At 40.6% G+C, this 22,883-nt stretch overlaps 1 protein-coding gene across 1 annotated transcript in view; it reads left to right on the top strand.

Annotated features, from left to right (window-relative positions):
* Positions 1-22,883, top strand: part of MYO1D (myosin ID) — a 162,438-nt gene that overhangs the window by 37,764 nt on the left and 101,791 nt on the right. The window contains exons 3-14 of the mRNA XM_069786766.1: positions 396-489; positions 1,245-1,410; positions 2,978-3,031; positions 3,958-4,053; positions 5,162-5,278; positions 6,489-6,692; positions 7,849-7,994; positions 8,076-8,190; positions 8,905-9,075; positions 13,911-13,981; positions 15,741-15,815; positions 17,372-17,504. Coding sequence (XP_069642867.1) covers positions 396-489; positions 1,245-1,410; positions 2,978-3,031; positions 3,958-4,053; positions 5,162-5,278; positions 6,489-6,692; positions 7,849-7,994; positions 8,076-8,190; positions 8,905-9,075; positions 13,911-13,981; positions 15,741-15,815; positions 17,372-17,504 — 1,442 coding nt within the window. The remainder of the gene's footprint in view (positions 1-395; positions 490-1,244; positions 1,411-2,977; positions 3,032-3,957; positions 4,054-5,161; positions 5,279-6,488; positions 6,693-7,848; positions 7,995-8,075; positions 8,191-8,904; positions 9,076-13,910; positions 13,982-15,740; positions 15,816-17,371; positions 17,505-22,883) is intronic.

The raw sequence follows: 22,883 nt of genomic DNA, 5'->3' as shown, positions 1-22,883 counted from the left end.
CCCGTGCTTTAGCAGCCCTGAAAAGCGAGAGACCCGAGATGGTGTGCTGAACAGTAGCTTCTTGTATTGCAGTTCCCGGCAGTGCTGCTAGCCAAGCCTCTGCATGCCAGTCTTTCTCCTCTAACAATATTCCTTTTGATCCTCTGTGTGCCAGGCCTTTGACCAACGTGTGAAATCTTACATCATAACTGCTTCTAAGTCAGCATAGCAGCAACAACCAAGACAGGGTTATGGCTATATTTAGAAAACGTTCAAAGTGCATGCAAATAAGATTGCTTTAAAAAAAACAGTAACAAAACCCCCAAACGCTATTGGGGTAGAATTAAGATCTACTGTTCAGTGATTTGCTTTGCTTTTTTTGATCTGTTTTGTCACCTTTGTATTTATGCCCTCAGGTGAAAGCGGGGCTGGGAAAACTGAAGCCAGTAAATATATTATGCAGTACATAGCAGCCATTACTAACCCCAGTCAGAGGGCTGAGGTGGAAAGGTAAGGGCTTTGCAGAAAAATAAGTGAAACTGTTTTATTTATGGATCTCTTTCTGTGGACTGTGTAGTGCCATGTTATTAAATGGTCTCTTGTACTAATTACATGCTGATTTTTACAGCATTTACTTAACTTCTTCAGATACTACTCTTACTCTGGGAATTTTGCATTACCGATTGCTAAAATCATATAGAAAAGTTTATTTTGAAAGTTCAAACTTCCAAAATAAAAACAGTATCTAGAAATCATTTTTTCTGTGGCAAATTGCCTGAAATATGTGCCTGTTAGAATAGCATGTTGAGCGCAGGGAGCATATTCCATGAGCTTGCAGGCTTGCATGCTTCTGAATTGCAAAATGTGCCTGTCAGTCCTAGAGTAAAAGGTTTTAAGCAAAGAATGTGGCTTTCTGCTGAAACAGACTTAATACCTATCCTGACAGAAATTCTGAAAATTACTTGCAAAAAAGTTCAAGAAATTGGTTTCAAAACTTATATTTGTAAAGGAACTGAATATTTGGTGCTATTTTCAGTGGAGGCATCTGGCCTTTGATTTGCATTTGCTTGGCTCTAAGGAACATTGACAAAAGCTCCCAGCTGATTTCCCATGGGATTGATAATGCCATATACATCTGCCCAAATATGTCATCAAAGAGCATCTCTGCTGTTATTAAATTCTTCTCGAGAAATGACTGCAAAAAAAAATTCTATGGTTTGAGTATGGACTTACCCTGTTCTCTTTTCCATTTATCTGTACTATAGAGTGAAGAACATACTGCTGAAATCCAACTGTGTGTTAGAGGCCTTTGGCAATGCCAAAACAAACCGTAATGACAATTCCAGCAGGTTTGGAAAATATATGGATATCAACTTTGATTTTAAAGGAGACCCGATAGGTGGGCATATCAATAATTACTTACTAGAAAAGGTAAGCCACACTCACTTTTAGAGTTAGAAGCTTTTGTGCAGTTACTTTTGTAATATGTGCTTTGCCGTTAGAAAGTTTCCCTTTCAAAGGTGGTATGTCAACAAGTGACATGAGGCCATAGAATCTCATTAAATCTAGGGCTCAATTTTTGTTCGAGAGTTATTATAATTAATTGAAAAGTTGCTGAAATACTGGCAGTGCCCTGTTACTTTAACACCACTGCTTTCAGAGCTCACCACATAAGGGACTATTACCCAAAAGCTTATGTGCATATAGGTGTATGTACTTTGTATCCAGAATAAAAGCTGAGATTAATTTAATGTCTGCAAAACTCCTTCTTTATAAGTTCCCGCATTGAGATCTCACTGGTGAATAAAAGGAGAAGATACTAGGTCTGTAAGTAGCAATGGTATGCTTGAGAAGTGTTATTCTGGAATAATGCCACAACCTTGTGTGATCTTTTAGTAACTTTGTTTTTATATATTCCAAGTGATCCTGAGCATAATTCTTTTTTCATGTCATTAAGTGGTGGCTGAAAACATGGGAATATGTAAAATTCTGTAGAGAAACTGGGAGTAATCTATTAACAGTTCTTGTTATGTGTGAGACACACGTCTGGCTTTAATTTTTATGTTTGACAACATCTGCTAACATGCTTTTTTGTTTGTTTTTTACTTTTCCCTTTATTTCCCTGAAGTCTATTTTCAGAATAAACACTTTATTTTAAAAAAACAAAACAACAAACCCAAACATTTAACATGGGATACTTTAATGCAAAAAAGGGGTGGGGCTGCAGCTGCAGTGACTTAAATCCTGATCATTTATTTCATATTCTTGACTTCTACCAAGTTAAATTTGTTTCCATTTTGAAAGCAGTTGAGGTTCTGGTCCAAACAGAAGCAGTTAACAGGCAGTGACTTTGCACTGCAGCACGAACACACGCTTCGTCACTCTCTGTAGTTCAAACTTGTAGCATAAAATAAGGTTATGTTGCTTGTTGACTGAATTTCTACTGCATGTAACTTTTTTTTGGTGCTGTTTTACACTGATTTGGAACGAGTGCTGTGAAGATGGAGCTATCGCTTGCTCCCTAAAACAATGCCCTTGTGTTAGAGCAGAGCATTCACTTGGATGGTGGCTGGGTGCTGTTGGTCAGCCTGTCCTGGGGTTGTAGAAGTGATTACCATAAGACCCTAACTATGTCCTATGGAGCATTGGTTTGTAGTCAGAGTCCTGTTTTTCATTTCCAGCAATTAAGTAACTCTTAAACGAAAATGGCATTTTATTTGACTCTTCCATGAAAACAATTCTGTAGTTCCATGTGGGATTCCTGGTTGGAAGTAAGACATTGCAGCTGTTAACGCAAACTGGTCTTTTTGATTATAGACTTCAAACTCCATGGTCGTGCCTGGCTAATGGTGTTCATAACAGACTTATTATAAGATAAGATTAGTTTGGAGGTGTCCTAGCAGTGGTGAACCAATGCATCCGTGTCTAAGGGGAGGTGCTGGGGAAGCAGGCTGTCCACAACCAGAAATACCTGTTTTTGTATTTTGTTTCTCCACAGTCTCGTGTGATTGTGCAACAGCCGGGAGAACGAAGCTTTCATTCTTTTTACCAGGTTCGTATTCGTTTGCTGAAACAAATGACTTTTCTCAAGTTTCCCAGACATGATAGGCAAAATATTTAAAGCTTTCACCCTCTCATGTGTTTTGCAAAGGGTTCCCTTGTTGTTGCATCCTGGGTGATCTTAGGCTCTTTAGTTCTTTGAAGAGGCCTGGTCTAGGGAAGGAGCATGGGAAGATTTATTTTTTTCTATCCTCCATTCCCATATTAACACATTTGTAAACTTAAAAGGAGGCTAACTAAACAAATATGGCAGAATATTGGACTTTGACTCACTGTTTTATTTGTAATAAGTAATCCCTCTAAGTTCTCTCGAGGCCTTTAGTCCATATGGAAGTAATTTTATGACACCAAGTTGACTTTTTTTTGGGGGGTGGTTCTTTTTAATGTCTTCCATATTGTATGCTGGTTCCTTGTGTGTCCTTTGGGGGAAATGGTCAGCCTATTAGTATAACCTTTATTCTCAGTTTTGTAGTGAGGGAAACATAGGTTTATTTATTTTTTTCCCACTTACTCAGTACTCTCATGATGGCATGTTAGCACCTTTCTCATGAATGTGTCATTTCCATATTGGAAAGTCTCTGTGTAGAGAAGGTAAATGTGCTTGTCAAGACACAGCTGTGGCATGTCATGTAAACAGGTCTGGTCTGTGAAGAGGTTCCGGCTTGTTTTCTAAACAGTTGTGTCACTCAAAAGGACAGTCATTTAAGCAACCTCTTTCTGGTGGTCAGAGCCTGACAGTGATGCAGACTCTGTATTTTGCACGTTGTGCTTGTAACTCCAGATACTGTAGCTGATTATTCTGTAGCAGTTAGTTAATGTTTTTATGATTTTGCTTGTCAAGCAGGTGAATAAGAAACAGGAAAAGGAAAGATTTTTTTTTTTTTTCATTCACCATTTCTTAAAATGCTCTTCGTACAGCTACTCCAGGGTGGTTCTGACCAAATGCTACGTTCTCTACATCTTCAGAAGGATGCATCTGCATACAACTATATCTGTCCTGGAGCACAGCTAAAGGTGAGGGTGCTGTCAATGAGTTAGAGGTAACTTGTCTTAAAATTGTAAATGCTTCTTGAAATACCTAAAGTACTGCTGAGCTAGCAGAAGCTGAGACCAAAATTTATGGGATGAATATGGAAAGGTGACATCAATGTGCTATTTTTAATGGAGCTTCTGGCCCTCGAAGACAAAGCATATGTGTACTTGTGCATACTACATTTGTGTCTGCTTATAAAAAGCAGTAAAATATAGTAGGAGAGACATCACCTTTGTTAATAAATGCAGGCGTAGATATTTGGCCCATTACCAGTGACAGACTTTCATGCTTCATAATGGGTAACTTAAGCTGCTTTCTGGACCAAAAAGGTCAAAAGGACTATAAGGACTCATTTTTTTTTACAGTAGGACCATTTAAGTTACTGAAGCATTCATTCTTGATATCTGACTTACCCTCAAGGGGGCCTCTGAGCAGGAAAGAAGGGAATGAACCCATAAAGTTTTTAGGACAACAAGATCCTGAACACTTTAAATGTGTCTGGAGTTGTCCCTAGTGTTGTCGCTCTGAAGCAGGGGCCAGACAAAAGGCTCCTTGATTTCCTAATTGCTTTCTTGAGATGCTCTTTGGCAAACAAACCCACAGACCTTCTCAGATGCTTTTATCAGTTTCTCTGGAAATCTGCAGTGAAAACAAACCCAGATGATTGGGAGGGGAGTGAGGCAGAGGCTCATCTTGAGAAAGATGATGACCAGATTTTTACTGCTGGTGCTCTGCAGCTTTTACTCAGAGGGTCTGTGACTGCACTACTTGTAACTGTTGTTCTGATTTTTTTATGAATCACTTCTACTCTTTCACGATAAATTCCACTGGGAAAGTACTAACTATTTATTCATGCTGTGATGCACTTCTGTATCTCATTGCTGCTAGTATACATGTGTGTCCAATGTGGGGTTCAGCATATAAGCATGTGGTATGACATTAGAATAAGTTGAGAAATCTCATGACAGTGTCTTGCATCTGAAAAATAACAAAGTACATATCTATTTCCCATGGACTTGCAAAACCTTTGCTTTCTCACAGTTGACTTGCATTAAGCCTCTCATGTGGCAAACATCTCTTTCCCCTCAGTGTTCCATCAATGATGGTGCAGAGTTCAAAGCAGTAGCTGATGCCATGAAAGTGATAGGCTTCAAGCAAGAGGAAATTCAGACTGTCTACAAAATTGTGGCAGCCATTCTTCACTTGGTAAGCTCTCTGCCCAGAGGTATGAGTAGCCTCTTCTTCAGGAGGGGTCAAGCAGTTTACTTGTACTTCCAGCAGCTCTAACTTTCATGCTGCAGAAGCAGTTGGAAGATCTGTTGGGTAGAAAAATGTTTACAACTTCCAGTGGTGAGTGAATCTCCTTGATGAAATAGGACACTGCAGTAATAATGGAAGATCACATTTATTCCTGCATACTCCAGATCCCCAAACAGACATACTACTAAGTACTAGGAGCTGTTAAATGTTCTGAAAAGGAATTGTTTGGGTTTGGCAGTGAGCGGGTAGGGAGCTCTCACGTCGCTATCCTTCTGTCCCCTTTTGCCCTCATGGTCCCCATCACCACTGTGGTTTTGCTGGGAAGACGGTAGTTCACTTCGTGGTGGAGGCTTGAGCACAGCCAGAGACAGGAGACCTCTTAATTCTCTGTATTCTGATGTTAAGGAAATCCTTTCTTCACCTGTATTCTCCTGGGACCCACAGAGCCTCCTTCCCTGTGCAGTGTCCCTGTAGCTCAGCTCTTAGGTTTTCTTGAGGAGAGAGACACTGCAGGTGGGCAGGAGGAGGGTGGCAAAGAAAACTGCAGCTTTTCCAATTCTTTCTCCTCCTTGGGATAGTTGTGCCACAGTGCTGGGGAAGGAATGAAGGCAGAGCAGAGTCAGGCCTTGCAGGCAGGATGGGAGGCCACCTGCTCCTGCAGACAATGCAGTGGTATCGCTACTTCATTCTGGCACTGCAGGTATTCAGTAACAAATCTGTTGTGGTAGTGTGCTGTCAGTCCAGTCCTATTAGCCATGCTGACTTGTCAGCTTCACATTACCTTTGTGGGCAATAGCATTACAATAAGAACGGCAGCCTAGTGCTTCTGCAGTGAAGGTGAAACTCTACATCCTGCGTTTGTATGCTTAACGTAATTTCCCATCTGATCAGACTCTGAATCTTGAGTGTTTGATGTAATTTTTTTCCACAAGCTGAGCTGAACACTGAGCAGGAATGCTTTTCTTTGAGTCAGGCTTTGCTGCTTCCACTGATGTTGGAGCTTTGTGGGTACATGGATATGCAAGGCCTACCCTTCTAATGTGTTAGGAGATTTACTGACTTGAATAGCAGGTGGAATATGGATGAACTTGGGGTGTACTGATTCATATTAATAAAAGACAGATTGAGAAATCAAGTTTCTTGCTACCTATTACAGGGGAACTTGAAGTTTTCTGTGGATGGTGATACGCCTGTAATAGAAAATGGCAAGGTTGTGTCGATCATTGCAGACTTGCTGTCAACAAAATCTGACATGGTGGAGAAGGCTCTTTTGTTTCGAACTGTAGCTACAGGTCGGGATGTCATTGACAAGCAACATACTGAACAAGAAGCCACCTATGGCAGAGATGCCTTTGCAAAAGTGAGTTTAAATTTCCTTTCTCTGCACCTAATTTTGTATGTGACAGTAACTCGGACGCATTTCTTTTGCCTTTTGGTTGAGTTGTACTTAGTACAGCAAAGAATGGTGATGCCTGAGGAAGGCATTCAATATTAAATTGCCTTCATAATTGCACATTTTTCAATGCTCAGGTCCCAGCAGGATTTCTGGGTGGATCAATAAGTATAGTGCTTGCTGAGACATGGAAAGTCTGTACTTCATGCAGATTTATTTCTGAATGTATGCGCTCCTGTGTTCTATAGGGGGATTGCAGAGCAGCACTCTCCCTACCCTTTCTTGGCTATGACACAGCATGCACCACAACCAGTGGTGCTTGCGGCACATGAAAGAGGGGAGGGAGCTGCAAGCCTGGCTTGCTGGCAGCTGCAAAAGGAATACATTGTACAGGGCTGAATATTTAGCGAAATACAATTCTTGACTTCATTTAGCAGTTAAATTCAAAGATTAGAGCACGGAACTGTAACATGTAGAACTCATGTTGGAAACCCGAAGTGCTATCTTTTTTTTGGAAAGGTAGATACTGATGACAGAAAGGAGTGATAATTGTCCTTCCTTTGCTAAGAAATCAAATGATAAGGGAAGAACAAATGAGGCTATGAAGATCCTTGATTATTAACTTGACTTTTTTTCCTAAGATTATATGTTTGCACAGCTTTGCAGTACATTTTGAACATCTAGACTTTGAAGATACCTATGCCTAAAGAACATTTTATTTTTGAAAAGTGAACAGGAATATTTTACTGCCATTGTATTCGGTTGTTAGGTTTCTATACCTGACCTCTCCCTTGCTCTTCAATATTGTTAAATAATTCTCAGGTATGGAAGTTATTACGCAGCTGAAAAGCAGACTGGAATCAAATTAGGGGAACCCTTGTACCTAGTGACCTCACTAGGATTTAGAAGTCATGTAAATGAGTTTTGGAAGAAAGAAAAAAAATACTTTCATAGAATATTTTCTTCACGTCAGTAGCTGTTCACTTTCAGCAGAATGTCATCTGTAGCTTTTGTGTAGTTAGGGCAGCATCCTGAATTAAGCTTTGTAGCACCACGTGTTGCATTTACCAGAAAGAACTGAGACAGATGCAGGCAAAATTCCTCAGTATTTGTTTCTTGGCAGGCTATATACGAGCGCCTCTTTTGTTGGATTGTGACACACATCAATGATGTGATTGAAGTGAAGAACTATGACACTACAATACATGGGAAAAACACAGTCATTGGCGTCCTGGATATCTATGGCTTTGAAATATTTGACAATAACAGGTGAGCCACGTTGTTAAAGCACAGTGCTTTGCCTTCTCCTTTCCCAGAAAACTTACCACCTTTTTTCTTATGTTTTTGCAGTTTTGAGCAATTTTGCATTAATTACTGCAATGAAAAGCTACAGCAGCTCTTTATTCAGCTGGTTTTAAAGCAAGAGCAGGAAGAGTACCAGCGAGAGGGAATTCCCTGGAAGCATGTGAGTGATTTGGCAGGGGAGGGAGAGGTCGGCTTGAGGTCAGTGTACCAGCATAAGTCCCAGATCTAAAGTTGCTCCACATGTACACTGCTGTCGAAGTCGATAGGACATCTGTGTCCATGCCAGCTGTACTGTCAGACTTGCTGTCTGGAAATCAGGCTGTGGAAGAAGCTAACCAATTACCTCACAACATTTCTTTATTTGCCATGGTGTGGGAAAATAAGTGACTCCAGGTCTGAGTTAAAACATATTGTGGCATCTCTGTGATGCCACACACATCACTGTGTGTTTCTGTTCTGTGTGCTTATGTGTTTTATCTAGCTCTAGGTATTAAAGTGTAAAAATCTTGAGTTCTATTCAAATTCTTTCATAATGCCAAGGATAAGATGCACAGTTTTCACTGTGGTGACTGTGCACAGTTGAAATTCAAAAGACATTTTAAAGTGCATTCTGTAGCAGTTGATTTTTAGCAGCGGTCTCAAGATTTATGTGAGGTGTTTGAAAAATTGCCTTCTCTGCTGTTTAGTGGTAGAAGAGTAGCCTGCTTAATTTTGACTTGGTGATGTGCATATTGAAAGCTGATCGCTCCTCCTTTGAACGGTGGGCCCCATTCTCTCTGTCAGACACATGGTACTATTCATCAGTGGCCAACACTGGTATGCTCCTTTTTCACTAGCCAAAGTCACAAATATACCCATTCTTTGTTTTTTACAGATTGATTACTTCAACAATCAGGTCATCGTCGACCTGGTAGAGCAGCAGCACAAAGGGATCATTGCCATTCTGGACGATGCCTGCATGAATGTTGGAAAAGTTACAGATGAGATGTTCCTTGAGGCTCTTAATAACAAGCTAGGGAAGCATGCTCATTTCTCCAGCAGAAAGGTAACGTACTCCTCCGTACCCTCAAAACTTGCTTCCTTTCCTGTGTGATACCTTTTCTATTTTGGGGGGCATAATGGAATGAGGAAATAGACTCGAAGGGTGGCTGAGGTTGGAATTGTCACCATTGAGTATGAAATGAAATGCCTGTGAGCAGCAGCAGCAGCTCCGAAGTACGGAACAGGCCGTCCGGTGTGGGTTTAGGTCACGCCTCGGGTGGCCCTGTACCCGGCAGAGGGAGCTAAAGTATGTCCAATGTGAGATCAGTTTTATTCCAGGCATAAAAGAAGCTGAGATCGTGCCTTGACATATCATGATGTCATCTGTAACCAATCGATGTGCAGTTTCAACCCATGTGACATTCCTCCCAGGCTGCTCTAATACATAGTGACAGTGAAATTATTCACACTTCTGCTTTATTACAGCGCTGTGATTTTTTTTTTTTCATCGTCATTGGCTACAAAACATATTCATCTCAGATTGTACCTATGATCATCCAGGCCCCTCGATTTGCTTTGTTTTTGGTACAATGTACGAATTAAAAGGCTTTATTTATTCCTCACTTGGCAGCATATTGAAAACATGGTCACCAGCCTGATTAATTTGAGAATCTTTCACATTGAGTAATCAAATAAGGGCCTTTAATTTATTGATGTCTCTCTACTGAGAAATGTCGTTTGAAATACATCATTCAGAATGCTGGTTCCCCCCTTCTCCCTCCCACCCCAGTACAATATTTTATGTAGGTCAGAAATACAAAATTAGCATGGTTGTATAAGATATGTGCTAAAGGCTGCCTCCAGGGAGGCTGAATATAAACAATAGATCTGGATGTGGCTTGTTTGGATAGAGGCTAGGATGAAAAGAAAATAACCACTTTTTCCTCCCAGATGTGACTTTCCTTAAGTGCCCTTTAGCTGCAGCACACCTGACATCTCCTCTGCCACATGCATCCTAGCTGAGGGAGGGGGAAAGGGGAATCTTGCTTTCCACCTTAACCTAGATTTTACCTGCTTAAGCAGCAGATGCACAGCATATTCTGAGTAAACTCACCTGAAAACAAGTATTTTCATGGAGCTAGTCTGCATTTCTACATTTTAATGCAAATTGATTCCTTTAGTAGTACTAATGATTGTGAATAGTGAAGCCTGGGGGGATGCAGTCTTAAATCCTCTGCAGTGGGGTGGTGTGGGAAGTGGTCCAGTTTCTGGAGCTTTCTAGTCAATAGATGTAAGCTGGTAGAGAAAGGAGTTCAGTTTCTGTTCTGTCCTTGGTCCCATGTCTGCTAAGGTGGCATGGTTCCATCATGAAGAGTGCAGGTAGTACTTTGATACAGTGAGGAAGAGGACTGAATTTCATAAAGTATATGGGAGGCTATGAAATGAAAATTAAAAAAAAAATAAATCTGTTTGAGTCCTTACCTTCAGGAGTCCCTTCGCAGCATAGGAAACATTAAAAGAAAATACTGCCAGTTGCAGCGTTCCTCAGTAGGGGGTGGTATTGTCAGAAAACTGTTTGCACAGACTAAGAGGGAAACAAGGAATACTGGCATAAATAATGTTTATGGAGGGTATGATGTATCTTCCTGGCTTGCTAATTTCGAATTTAAATCAATATAGCCTTGAAAAAATTGACCCATAAAACTCTCAGCATCATAATTATTTTTTCCCCCTCTCGTGTCTTTGCAGATGTCCTTTACCAGTATCTAAGATATCTTCCTCAGTCCCATCTAGAACTGCTGTAGGAAACCTGAGCTTTCTAAGCCAGCTTTCTAAGCTCTTCTAGCTTGAATTAAAACAAAGGACTTGATTTCATTTCATAATTTGCTTTTGTAGACTGCAGTAGTTCTGTCCAGATCCTATAAAGTTCAGTGTAGATTGAAGCTGTTCCTCAAGAGTTAAAGTATGTATGCTGATATGTTATGGGAACAGCTCCCATCTTTCAGCCTGAGTTAATGCTTCACTGCTCCCCTGTAGAGCGTGTTGGACACTAGCTCCATGTGGATAAGCTCTAAGGGGCTGCTGTGCCCTAAATAGTAGTGTCCTAGTTTGTGTACTGCATGTCTGATCTGCTGCTGTCTGCTTGGTTGTCCTGGTGAAAGCCAAACAAACCAGGAAAAATACTGGCAAACACTTCCACTATGAGTATTTGTGGCAAAATTTTATGTTCCTAGAGCATGGGTCATCCTTCTTTGAATTGTGTAATGCTAATCTAGATCTGTACAAATGCTAACTATTCTGATAGTACTTCTCAACATCACAGGTTCATTTTTTTCAGCCTCTTTAAGTTCTGATTTTTTTCAGTTGATCTTATACTTTTAAAGGATCAAGTGCAGAGATAGTGTATGAATTCCTAAATCTTCAAATAGTGGTAAGTTCTCATTAGTTCAATCTCAACAAGCTGATTGTGAAGGCATTGTGTAGGAGAAGGTCCATTCTAGTCCACCCGATGTAGTATCTTCCAAGACACTAGGCAATAGTGAAGGTCTTAAGTGACAGAAGAATATGGGACAAATGCATAATGATAATTTGATATGCTCCCAGTCTCCAGTGATCTGCAGTCCAGGAACCTCCTGAGTCAGGGCTGGTGTCCTTAATAGTTTGGGTTGTGTTGTTTTTTTGTTTTTGTTTTGTTTTGGGTTTGGGGTTGGTTTTTTTTGATTTGACAAAGAATTCTACAGCTTAGGTACTCGCGTGAAGAGCTCCTTCCTTCCCGTTTTCCTTCCTTCTCCCTTTTCCCTTGTAGGTTACATCTGTTGCCTCCTAGTTCTTGAACAGCAAAACACAGTTCTGTGTGTCTTCCAATACATCATCTCCATGTCGTTTGCCATGGTCTCCTGATGTTTCTTTCTTAACCTGAAGAGGCTTAGTTCATTTGGCCCTTCCTCCTGTAGCAGTCAGTCAGTACTATTGATCGTTTTTGCCGTTCATCAAGCCGCTTCCAGTTCTCCTGTGTCCTTTTTGAGATAGAGGGTAGTTAAGATACTTGCTGAGTTGGGAATGGACAGTTTGGGGCCCATCATTTGCCATGAACTTTGGCATTTCTCTGTGTGTATCGCTGTATTTATGTTGAATTTCGTTTGCTCTTCTTTGCCATTCCTTTAGCCTCTCATGTCTTCCTGCAGTTCTTTGCAGCCAGCCATTGTCTTTACTTCCCTGAATAATTAAGTACTATGAACAAGCCTAATCACCTTCCTATTACCCTCAGGTTATGCATCATTTCAGATGATGTTAACAGTGGAGACCACAGTGCAGGCCCCCGCAGGACTCCTGTTTCCCATCTTTCCAACAGTTATCTGTGTGAGGACCCTTTCTCTTATCTTTCATAGCAGCTTAAATTCTTTGAGTTGTTAGTGAGGAACCTTGTGAAAAGGCTCACAGAAATCCAAGCAGACTATCAACTACATCAATACACTTGCTGTTCTTTTTTAGTATTTTCAACTGATTTGCCCAGTAGACAAGAAGTTCACAGAGAGAAACATTCCTTAAAAAACCTAGCATCCTGTTAAACCGCCTTCCAGTCTCTCCAGTATTGGATGAGTTTTAAGCGAGAAGCTTGTGCAGCCAGCTGTGTCCTGTCTGGTAGCAACAGTTGCTTCATTTCATTATGTTTTTGCTTGTCTTATACCTCTTCTGTTGACGTGTAGGTTTGAGATGCATGTTTTGGGTGGTTGAAAAAAGGCATTACATCCTCCACAGCTCCTTGCTGGTGAACACAGCTGTAAAAAGAAAAATTACTTTATTTTCCTGATATGGCCTCATTTCTTCATTTTCTCTTGTGTTCCTTCTACACCTTGGTCATCTATCAGCTCTGCAGACCCTGGTGTGCTTCCTGCTCCTGTTGTGCTGGACTACTTGTACCTTTGTAACCTTCTGTGTACCTTGTTACTCAAACTTTATGGTTTCCTCCGTGTGATTTTTTTTTTGTAATTATTTTATTTTAAATATTTTATTTTATTACATCTGTCAGTTTGAGCCAATCTATTTTCTACTCTTGGACACAGGCAAACTTTTTTGGAGGATATCTTCCTGCTTCTAATAATCTCTCCTGCCCTGCTGTTTAACCATGCTAATTTCCTCTTTTATTTTCCCAAGACTTTTGGTGGATAGTAGATACTTGCTCATAGCCCTCGGTGTTTTTAAATGGTGTCTATGCTTCTTGCAAAGACTTAATTCATCTACCTGCCCCTTTTGGCTCATTTTTATCTTGTTCACCTTTTTTAATCAAGCTGAGCCTGATGAATTTTTTGGCTTCTGTTACTCCTGAAGGGATGAGTGTATTATGGTCACTGCTACTGAATGGCTGCCATGTAGGCAGTTGACATCGTTGTACTAAAGGAACGTGATGGGAAGTCTGAGCTGAGAGCAGAGGGCTGGAGCTGTGACCACCCTGGGTGGATCTTAGATGATCCAGAGTGACTTGGGACAGAACAAGCATTGCTATTGTAACTGTCCTATTTTGATTGCTTCATTTCTTTGCTGAGGAGTGATACTGCAATGGAAAAAAATATACAGGAAGACTTAAAGTAATGAATTAACTTCTAGGTGCAATGTTTCTCTAAGTGCACAAATGTTCTTTTTGCATAATGGTGTTTCTGAGATAGCATCAATTTTTTAATAAAAATATAGGCTCTTGCAACTTGATTTTGTACAAATATGTTCTTATAATGCATCCATGAAAAAATATTACAAAGCAGTGTTATAACTGGATTTCACATCTACACATGCATATATAAAATGGAATAACTGTAGTTTCCTTTTTTATTTCCAATGCATATTGTTCTTCTATGAAACTTGAAAATCCATGGGTGAGTTTTAATGTATGTGAATTTATTTTAGCTTTGTGCAACTGACAAGACGCTGGAGTTTGACAGAGACTTTCGAATCAAGCACTATGCTGGAGATGTGATGTAAGTTTCTTTCAGAAATAAAGTTGCACCTTCTATTTTTGTCTTTTAGCTAGCTTTGAAGTGGTACAATATTCTAATTTAATGCTGCTTCTGGTATGAACCAGAATAGCTGTCATACAGAATTACAGAGTGCAGCAGTTGCTTATCAATTAAATCTTATGCTGGTTACTTGCTATACAGAATATCATTTTGTACTTGGAATTGAAACAAAAAGAGAATATGGGGAGGGAGGATGAGAGAAGAGCAGTGCTTTAGGGAAAAAAAAGGATGGGGGTCAAAAAAAAAGCCAGCACAGTTTATGCAAGAAAACTATACTGAGCTAATAAAATCTGGTTTAGACATCTGTTTAGTATGATTATATAACTCTCTGGCTTTAAATTCTCAAATCAGTTTGAGCAGACTCAAAATACAGGGTAGTGTTAAAATGCAAAAAGTATCAGTGCAAGGAGCCTTCCCTGTTCAGGTTGAAAAGTTTTCTGTACCCGAAGCCTACAAAAATGGCTACGGTATGTGACAGTAATATGAAGGAAGATTAAGTAGAAGTGAAAGATGCCCATATGTTAGAAACTGTTCCCTGGGAAAGCTGTTGTCTGGAATATCAGTGGAGTGATTTAATGGTTTAGGATTTGTGTTAACTCCCCATGCCAGCAGAATCTAAAGGGAGTTAATGAGGAAATAATTTAGGATTTATTTTACCTTGGGATTAAATTTACCTTTAATTTGTAAGGGTAACCAGTGGGATCATACTGGAGCCCATTCAGCACAGCTAGATTTTGTTATGCAGTCTTTGCTGAGCGATTGCAGATAGACACCCCTTATTTCAAAGCATTTTGCCAAGGAGGAGAGAATACGAGGTGCCATATTAGTGGTTGAACCTTCTGCACTGCCAGTGGCTGAAAAATTTTGTAAAAGAAAACTGAAACGTGGAAATATTTGCAGATAATACTTGAGCCTAGTTGTGTTATGTGGAGCAGTACGATTTGAGGGTGGCTCCGTGCAGGGATTTGAACGTTGTTGGGCTCTGGATCCCAGTGCCTGCAGTTCAGGTGCAGGCTTCGCTGGGGGGTATCTGAAGCTCCAGAAGAACTGAGTGGGAGTCACTGAATGGGGAGATTTTGGACCTTTTCTTTGAGGACAGAGCGCTGTCTGTCTTGAGTCTTGGAGAAGAGATGAAACTCTGAAATGATAGTCTTTCAGGGTGGTATTTCTGTGGGAACAGAGGAAGGAAAGAGTCCAAAATGTGTGTGTTGATTTCCAAGAGAGTTCCCTAGTCACTGGTTATAGGCTGCTCTTGATTTCAGGCACTCACCCACTAGAGAATCTTCCCTGACATCAAGAGAGGGACGGACTAGACATATTGAAAAAGAAAACATCATTCCTGTAGGATTTAACACAAACGCATGCTCTGAATTTAGAGGCAGAAGTCTTGAGTGTAACTCTTGAATTTAGGCCATCTGCAACTTGCTCAAGTCCTGCTAGGTGTGTCAGCCATCATGCTCTTCACCTGCATAGTTCAAATAGCTTTCTAAAACTAGATGTATGTTGTTCCTGCACTGGAGGTGGAAAACTGGGCAGAAAGATCTAAGTCTCACACAGTGCTCATGCAGCAAATTAGTGATAGGTTGGAAAACAGAGCTGGATTCCTGACTAGCATCTGCTGTGTTTGTAGGAGTGCAAAGATGCTGATTCCACACTGATACCAGCAGCCCAGAAAAGGACTTTGTTTCTTTGCATTTAACTCTGTTTTCCTTTTTTTCAGTTACTCAGTCACTGGATTTATTGACAAAAACAAGGACACTTTATTTCAAGACTTCAAGCGCCTCATGTACAACAGGTAGGAATAAAAATATTAAGGAGGTGAATTTAAATCTGATTTATCTGAATCCTTTTTTATAGAGTGGATGCTAGAAGAAACTAATGTTTTCACTGATGCTATCTTTACTGTGTGTGCAGCGCACGTGAATAAACACATTGCTTTGGGATTTGATCTTTGTATATCCACCATGACCCAAAGGCTGTTAGTTTGATTTTTCAGGATAAAGTCCTTATTCTGTATACGTTGTTTTTGTTCTGATATAACCTTTAATTTAACTAAATTTAGAATGTGTGTTTGAAACCAACTCATGCAATCAAGATAGCTGTGCAGAGATTACCTGTGCTGCTTGATTTGTCATTAACCAGGTTTTTGGACCAGTTGCAAATGTACCATTACTGATCTTTCTTTAATCAATGCTAAAGATACCGAGTAGCATTTGGTCAATGACAGATAATCACTGCCCCAGCTAGAAGTCCCTGTTTTGAAAGAAAGTATAGGGGTGAGGGGGGAAAATGGGCAAATAGATTTGAATCCTTTTCATATGTGCAGTGACATGAAAAATTTAAACCATGTAGTCACGTGTTATGAATACTAATCAGGCAAGTAAAAGTTGCCTTTGACAAGCAAATTTGAAATCCTGTCAAAATGTCTGTGTATCTATAAGTGCCCCAGAAAGCTGTTTTCCTTGTCTGCTGGCATTAAACATGTTCTAATTATTTTGTGACTGTGGCCTATCTCAACCTTTCAGAGACTTTGCTCAGAGGTAGATGTCAGCATAAAATAGCCTGCAGCTGCATGGACAACTCTGTTTACCTGGTTTAAAAGCTAGTACAAGTATTAACTTAGTTCACAATCCTGTTATGTTTACTTGAATAGTCTTGCTGTTTGTGTTTTCAAGACTTCACATTAACCAAAAACCTGCAAAATATTTGCTGTACAGAGGTTTTATTAAATTTAGCCTCTGTTTTCCTTGAATTCTCTGGTAAAGGCTGTTCACAAAGACCACTTACAGCATATTAAAGCATGTGATAGATTGGCTATTAGATTGCTGTAACTGCTTTCAGCTTTTGTCTATTCCAGAGCTCTTGCCATCCATCATGGACATTTTACCTCACCTTCAACCCTTCAAGAAAATATAGGCTAAAATGTATAAATTACTTTATATATCAAGAATGGTGCAGAAAACCAGCTTGAAATCAGATAGCAAGTTTCAAGGGAGGATGTTGTGGGCTATGGTCTTACTCTCTTCTGTTTTGATTAAATTCTTTATGTTTGTGTCAGTAAGGCAGGCTCTGCTTTTGATAGATCACTTCTGCAGGATTTTTACTATCCCATTACTACACATCTTTATCTGACGAGGAGAATGCGCTTGTCATTTTTCCAGAATATTTGGTTGTAAGCTTCAACCATATATTGCTCAAGAGCAAGAGATATCTTGCCCAGGAATGTCATATTGGTTTGGCTGATACATTTTGAGCTGAAAACACCAGTAGATCTGGGTAGAAGCAAGCTGTTGAATTCTGAATTTAGCAGAAGTGCTTTTAGACTGTGCAATTAAAGAGACTGTCTTTTAGCTCTAACCCTGTGTTGAAGATGATGTGGCCTGAAGGTAAACTGAGCATCACTGAGGTAACCAAGAGACCTCTGACAGCTGCTACTCTTTTTAAGAACTCCATGATTGCACTAGTGGACAACCTGGCATCGAAGGTAAATATTTCTGTTTCAAAATTGACTCCAGCTTCTGATTAGTAGGGTGTAGCTTCTCCGTGGAGGGACTGCCACCTTCCTATCACTGCAATTAGTTGGAAAGCCAGGCTGATCAATGGCAGATGAGCTTTGGTTGTGACAATGGGCAGCTGTGAAGATCTCCTAGGAGAGTTAGCTGCCATCCCCGCATAAAGAAGGTAGATTTTTGTTTCCTCTGTGACCAGTGTATCTTTCACTTGTAGGAAAGCCAGTCTCTTAGGTAATAATTATTATATCAAATAAATAATAATCTTTAACAAAGCTCTTTTGGCAGGCGGCCCAAAGGATGTAGTTTCACGGTAGAGAGATTCTCTTTTTCTGGTTTTCAATGCCAAGTGACTTCCATGAAAATACAGGCAGGCCTGCATGATTTCCTTCTTTCCTCCTCTTTGCTGTGTCAGAGAGTGAGAAGTGAAACCTTTTATTTTATTAAATAATTAAGTTATAGTAGAAAGTATTGCTTTGGCAAGCACCACTTTGTGTGAAGAAAGGTAGCTGAGGGAATGAACTGGGAAAGGAGCTGTTTGAATGCAGTGCAGCTGAGTGGCAGGATGAGGCAAGTAGTGTGATCCCTCATGTGAGCTGAGATCACTAAGAATTATTTGGGTGTTACTGATGCCAGGTGACCTTGCTGGACTCCTGGCATTTTGGTAACCTTGTAGAAGGCGTATGTGGTTCACAAGAGATGAACAGTGAGCCCAGAGTAGTGATATATGTTAGCATTTAGAATAATTAAGCAATAAAGGGCAATGTGTTCTGACTATCTTCTTGGGAGTTGTGGTAGGAAACGAAATGTTAGTGGCCGAAGATCTGGAGGAAGAACATGCACGCAGATGTGGTAAGGCTAGGAAAAGCTTTGTAGAAAGATAATCCTTGTTCTAATAAGACAACTCTGTGAAGAGTAGAGTACTATTTGAATTTTTGCTTGGAGTGGCAGCCCTGTGAGTAACAAAATCTTCATAGGTGCTGTCTTGGTCAGAGCACAGTCATACAGTGCTGGCTGTGCATAGGAAGAGAAAGCTATCCTCACTGGGAATATTACAAGAAATAATATATTGCTTCATGTTTTCCAGAATTAGGAGGTGAAAACACGCTTGCTTTATATTTTTGACTTCTGGTTCTGGAGTGGATTTAATCTTCAGCAATAAATCTGCAGGAGGGCATGCAAGCCTGACCAAAGCTGTCTTGTGGTGCTAGCTGAGCTTCCTGACTGAGGAATGAAGCCCCATCGCTCTCCCCAGTACTGTTTGACTAAGGGCTGCTAAGAGGATGCCCTTTTTAGCCCAGCCGAAGGCCAGGTCTTGCTTTAGGCAGGCACCATTAGTAGAGATTGAGAGAGGTCCTACCCCACTGCCTGTGCAGCCAGAGAGGAGCTTTCCTGGATGGCAAATCATGAGCTGTTGGGGCTGAAGAAGATGGCTGCGACCCTGATGGAAGGGAGATGAGGACAGGCTTTAGTCAGACTTTCCAAGGAGTCAAGATTTACCTGATCTGTCAGTCTTCCAAATAATTTGCTGGCTAGCCCTAACCTAAATTTGGTATAGAGATGTCAAGAACCCAGAGAGGTTTCTCTGTGTGTTGTGAAAATGAGTAGTTGGGGAAGGAAGAAAGAAGATTCTGATTGATGCCGCTTGTGGTTAGTGCAGTTCTCGGTCGTACAGAGCAGTCACGTTATCTCTTGCCTAGCCAAATGGGTAGGGAACCTGATGCACTGCAGTGAGGTGTTTCGAGCAATACAGACAGCAACTGGGGGTGTTGTAGTGGAGGGCTGTGATCAAGGGAGGATAGGGAGCTGTTGGTGGGGATGTTCAGCAAGCATTGGTGGAAAAACTTCATTTGCTTGTTTATTGGAAAAATTGTTCTAGGCCACCTGGTATTTGTAAAAATAGAATAGTCAAGAGAATGCCATGTGCTGTGGTGGTTTGAACAATTCCTGCAACTCACAGCAGGAGATGAAGAGTTAAATCGCACATCATCCATCTTGAGTCAGTAGGTACGAGAATTCATCATTGAAGCCTGGCTGGCTTATGTGAAATGAGTTAGTTTTAGTCCATTTATCATTGGTATCTCTATCACAAATGTCAGCCTTTTTCAAGGATAGGCCATAACCAGGAGCTGTTTCCAAGTCGAATTTAAGCTCGTGAATTCACTAGGAGGTTCCTCTGTGTGTCTCGGTATAGTCCTTTCCCATTCTTTATTTCATTAAGAAACTTGTATTGAAGATGTTGGGGTTTTCCTGATTTTTCTGTTGAATAGCAATGAAGAAAATTGTCTTAGAGCATTGTATTTCCCAGAGAATTATGGATCCCATTAAAGGGAAGGCTGTCATTAAACAAGTGTGTTTGTCAGGACTGAACAAGGACTCTTGCCAAGCAGGAAGGAGCCGAGGGCTGTCTTGGTTATGCAGTGTTTTATGGCCAACCTTTAGCATGATGGAGAGCTGGAATGAACGCGGTGACATTTGCACTTTGGAGTCTGCTGTTTAAAAGTTTACATGGCTAACGCTCCTTGCAGAACAGTGTTTGTAGGTACTTAAGTTTGCAAACTAAGTTACGTTTTTGAGCTTTAGCTATTTTTAGTGGAGATCCTGGCTGTTATGCATCTTAAAAACCAAAATAAATTGGTGAGACCCATCCTGAACTCAAGCTTATGTTACTTTAAAGGGTCTAAATTTTGGTGCGTCCTAGAAAGGAGAGGCTGCTTAGATAAGGGTCCTGAACACAACCATTGTGTACTTCAAACAGTAAAACAGAGTGCAGAGAGATAGTGCTTCTGTTTGGCCCTTCTGCCCTGAGGATCTCTTTGAGGTGACTTTTTAGACAGTTAATAATTATGTGCATGTTATTAGCAAGCTAATAACTGGGCATTCAAGCCATGCTTTGCTAGATACTGGTTATGCACAAATAAATGGGATGCTCTGCCTCTGAGTCATTGCCAGTTTGGATACTTGTCTTGGCTCTCTTACTTCTGCTGGGGGCTGGAGAGCGGGTGAACAGTTGCTGTTCCTGGGCCGGTAAAACCACTGTCTCTTTGGGGGACACCACTCATTGCAGTTATGGGTACTGTAATTCTTCCCTCGGGTTGTGTTACTCATTTTTCCTGTGCTTAACTTGGGACCAGAGTTGCACTTCTGGGGATCAACAATGACAACGTCTATGTGTCTGACTGCGGTTTGGACCCTGCAGGACTTTTTTTGGGAAGCCTGTGGTAACAGCTGATGAAAACAGCTCTCTGAAAACAGCATTGCACAAGCGGTGTTAGCTGCTGTGGTGTACAGATGTCAGAGGAATAAGGTTCCATAGGGAGAGGTAATACCAGTTCATGCTTTTCTCAGTTGTTTCTCAAAAAAACAAGAAGAAGATAGGCTTGAGTTTTGTTGCAGTTTGAGCTGATGATTTACTAGTGTAAGTGCAGTCAGCGCTGCTTTTCTCATCCTGGCCTCCCATTCCACCTAGGCTGTTCTTGCTTGCTTAATGTTTCTCTGTAAACTGTTTTAAAGCATATTTATGTGCTCTGTTTCTACAGTCCTCAGATAGAATGGCAGTCCAAGAGCTCTCCTTCATTGATACTCGTTTGGCCTTACTGGAAAGCTGCACGTTTTTTGGCAGTATCAACAGTATCTTTAAACCTGTCATTTGGGGGAATAGTCTCCAAAAATGCTAATTTGGTGGGCAGGAATAATAATAATAATAATAATATCAGAAACAAAGCTCAAAGTCTATGAATACAGTAGCTGCAGCATTAGTTGGTTATTTAACTTTTCCGGTATTTAAAATAACCACCTTTAAAATTCTGTTTTGTTGGTATTCTGGTTTAAATCTGGAATTTGGTAATGAAGCACAGTTCTGTGGTCCCTGAGAGGAAGAGGCAGGTGGTGTGGTTATTAGGGTGTCAGATGCTTCCATTAGGGTGAGTAGCATAAAACTGTTGTTAACGCTGCAGGAGCTGTTCATAAATACAGTTTTGACCTCAGCTGGTGTATGCACATGTCCATATGAGTATGAAGACTCAGGAAATAGGTTTTTGGAGGATGCTGAGTTGAAGTGGCGCTTATCAGTACTGGTATCTCAATAATACCGTAATCCTCCAGACTTACTACACTGAGAGTCTTTTGGGCAGAAACCTCTGGTAGGTAGAAAAAAGTGCCTTTTTTTTTTTCTCCCCCAAACCCAAACAAACCAAAACTAAAACTAGCTTTACAGAATTGCCATGTAACATTTCTCAAGCACATGTTTTACTGCCCGTGCTATTCTCTTGAGAATTTAGTCTTTCTGTGATGGATTACTTTGAGTGGCTTTTCTTTTAAATACTGACACAGGAAGTCCTTTGGTTGACATGGTGTAAATGATGAGCTTCTCTAGGAACTCTTACTGGACATGCATCTCTTCCCCCCCTCCCCCTTTTTTTTCTTTTCTTTTTTTCCTCTCCTTCTCTGTAACTCCTTTTGTCTGACTCTTCTTTCTTCCATACCTCTCCTCTCCTATCCAGGTTGACAGGCTTCATCTCTAGTAAGTTATAATGTCATCACTGTGACTGATTGGACATATCCAGCACAAACTTGTCAGTCCTGTGTCGTCTCCCTTATCTAACGAGCTATAAACTATGGAAAAGAAATCTCTCCAGGAGGAGTTTGTTTAGCAATGACGTTAAACTGGTTTGTTTTCTTTTTAACACTTAAAAGTCTAAAAATCCCTCAGCCTGAGTTAAAAAAAATAATAAATCAGTTACAATTGGACATCTAAACAGCTTTTGGAACTGGGGCCTTTGTGTCTCTGTATTTCAGTTCTTCCGTTTATAAAATGCAGCTCCCAGGCTTGACAGCCTCATGGTGTAATAATGGGAGCTGCATAATTATCCCCCTGAAGAGCTGAGGCTGGTGGGATTGTAAGCATGGAATAATCTACTTTAGAATTTACCCTAGTAGCTGTCGTTGCTGAGAGGCTTTAATTACACTGTAATTGCACTGATAGATGATCTCCTGTCTGTGCAGGAACTTCCTATTTCTGTTTTCCGAAAGGAAAGCAGCGTCTTCACTTCTGCCTTTTATAGCAAATGCAGATACAGCCAATTGTCTCTGTGCTGGGCTTGAAGTCACAGATTTTTTGCATTGAGGTTTGCTGCATTTTTGAATGGCGAAGACATGAATGACAACCCAAGCAGCCAGCTTTGCAGTGATGATGGGAGTTTATGTATTAGCAATAACGAATCGCTGTGCACTGGACACTATAATGTCAGTAATGAACAAGTGACGCCATTTCCCTTGAGGCAGAGCAGGGGCGATGCGCTTTCTTGACTTCATGCTACTAATTACTCCTTAATCTGGTACCTGTGTTCTCAAGA

This window comes from Haliaeetus albicilla, chromosome 7 (assembly GCF_947461875.1).
Source record: "Haliaeetus albicilla chromosome 7, bHalAlb1.1, whole genome shotgun sequence".
NCBI classification, from domain to species: Eukaryota; Metazoa; Chordata; class Aves; order Accipitriformes; family Accipitridae; genus Haliaeetus; species Haliaeetus albicilla.
The sequence above is the reverse complement of the archived record's forward strand: the minus strand, read 5'-3'. Positions and strand labels throughout refer to the sequence as shown.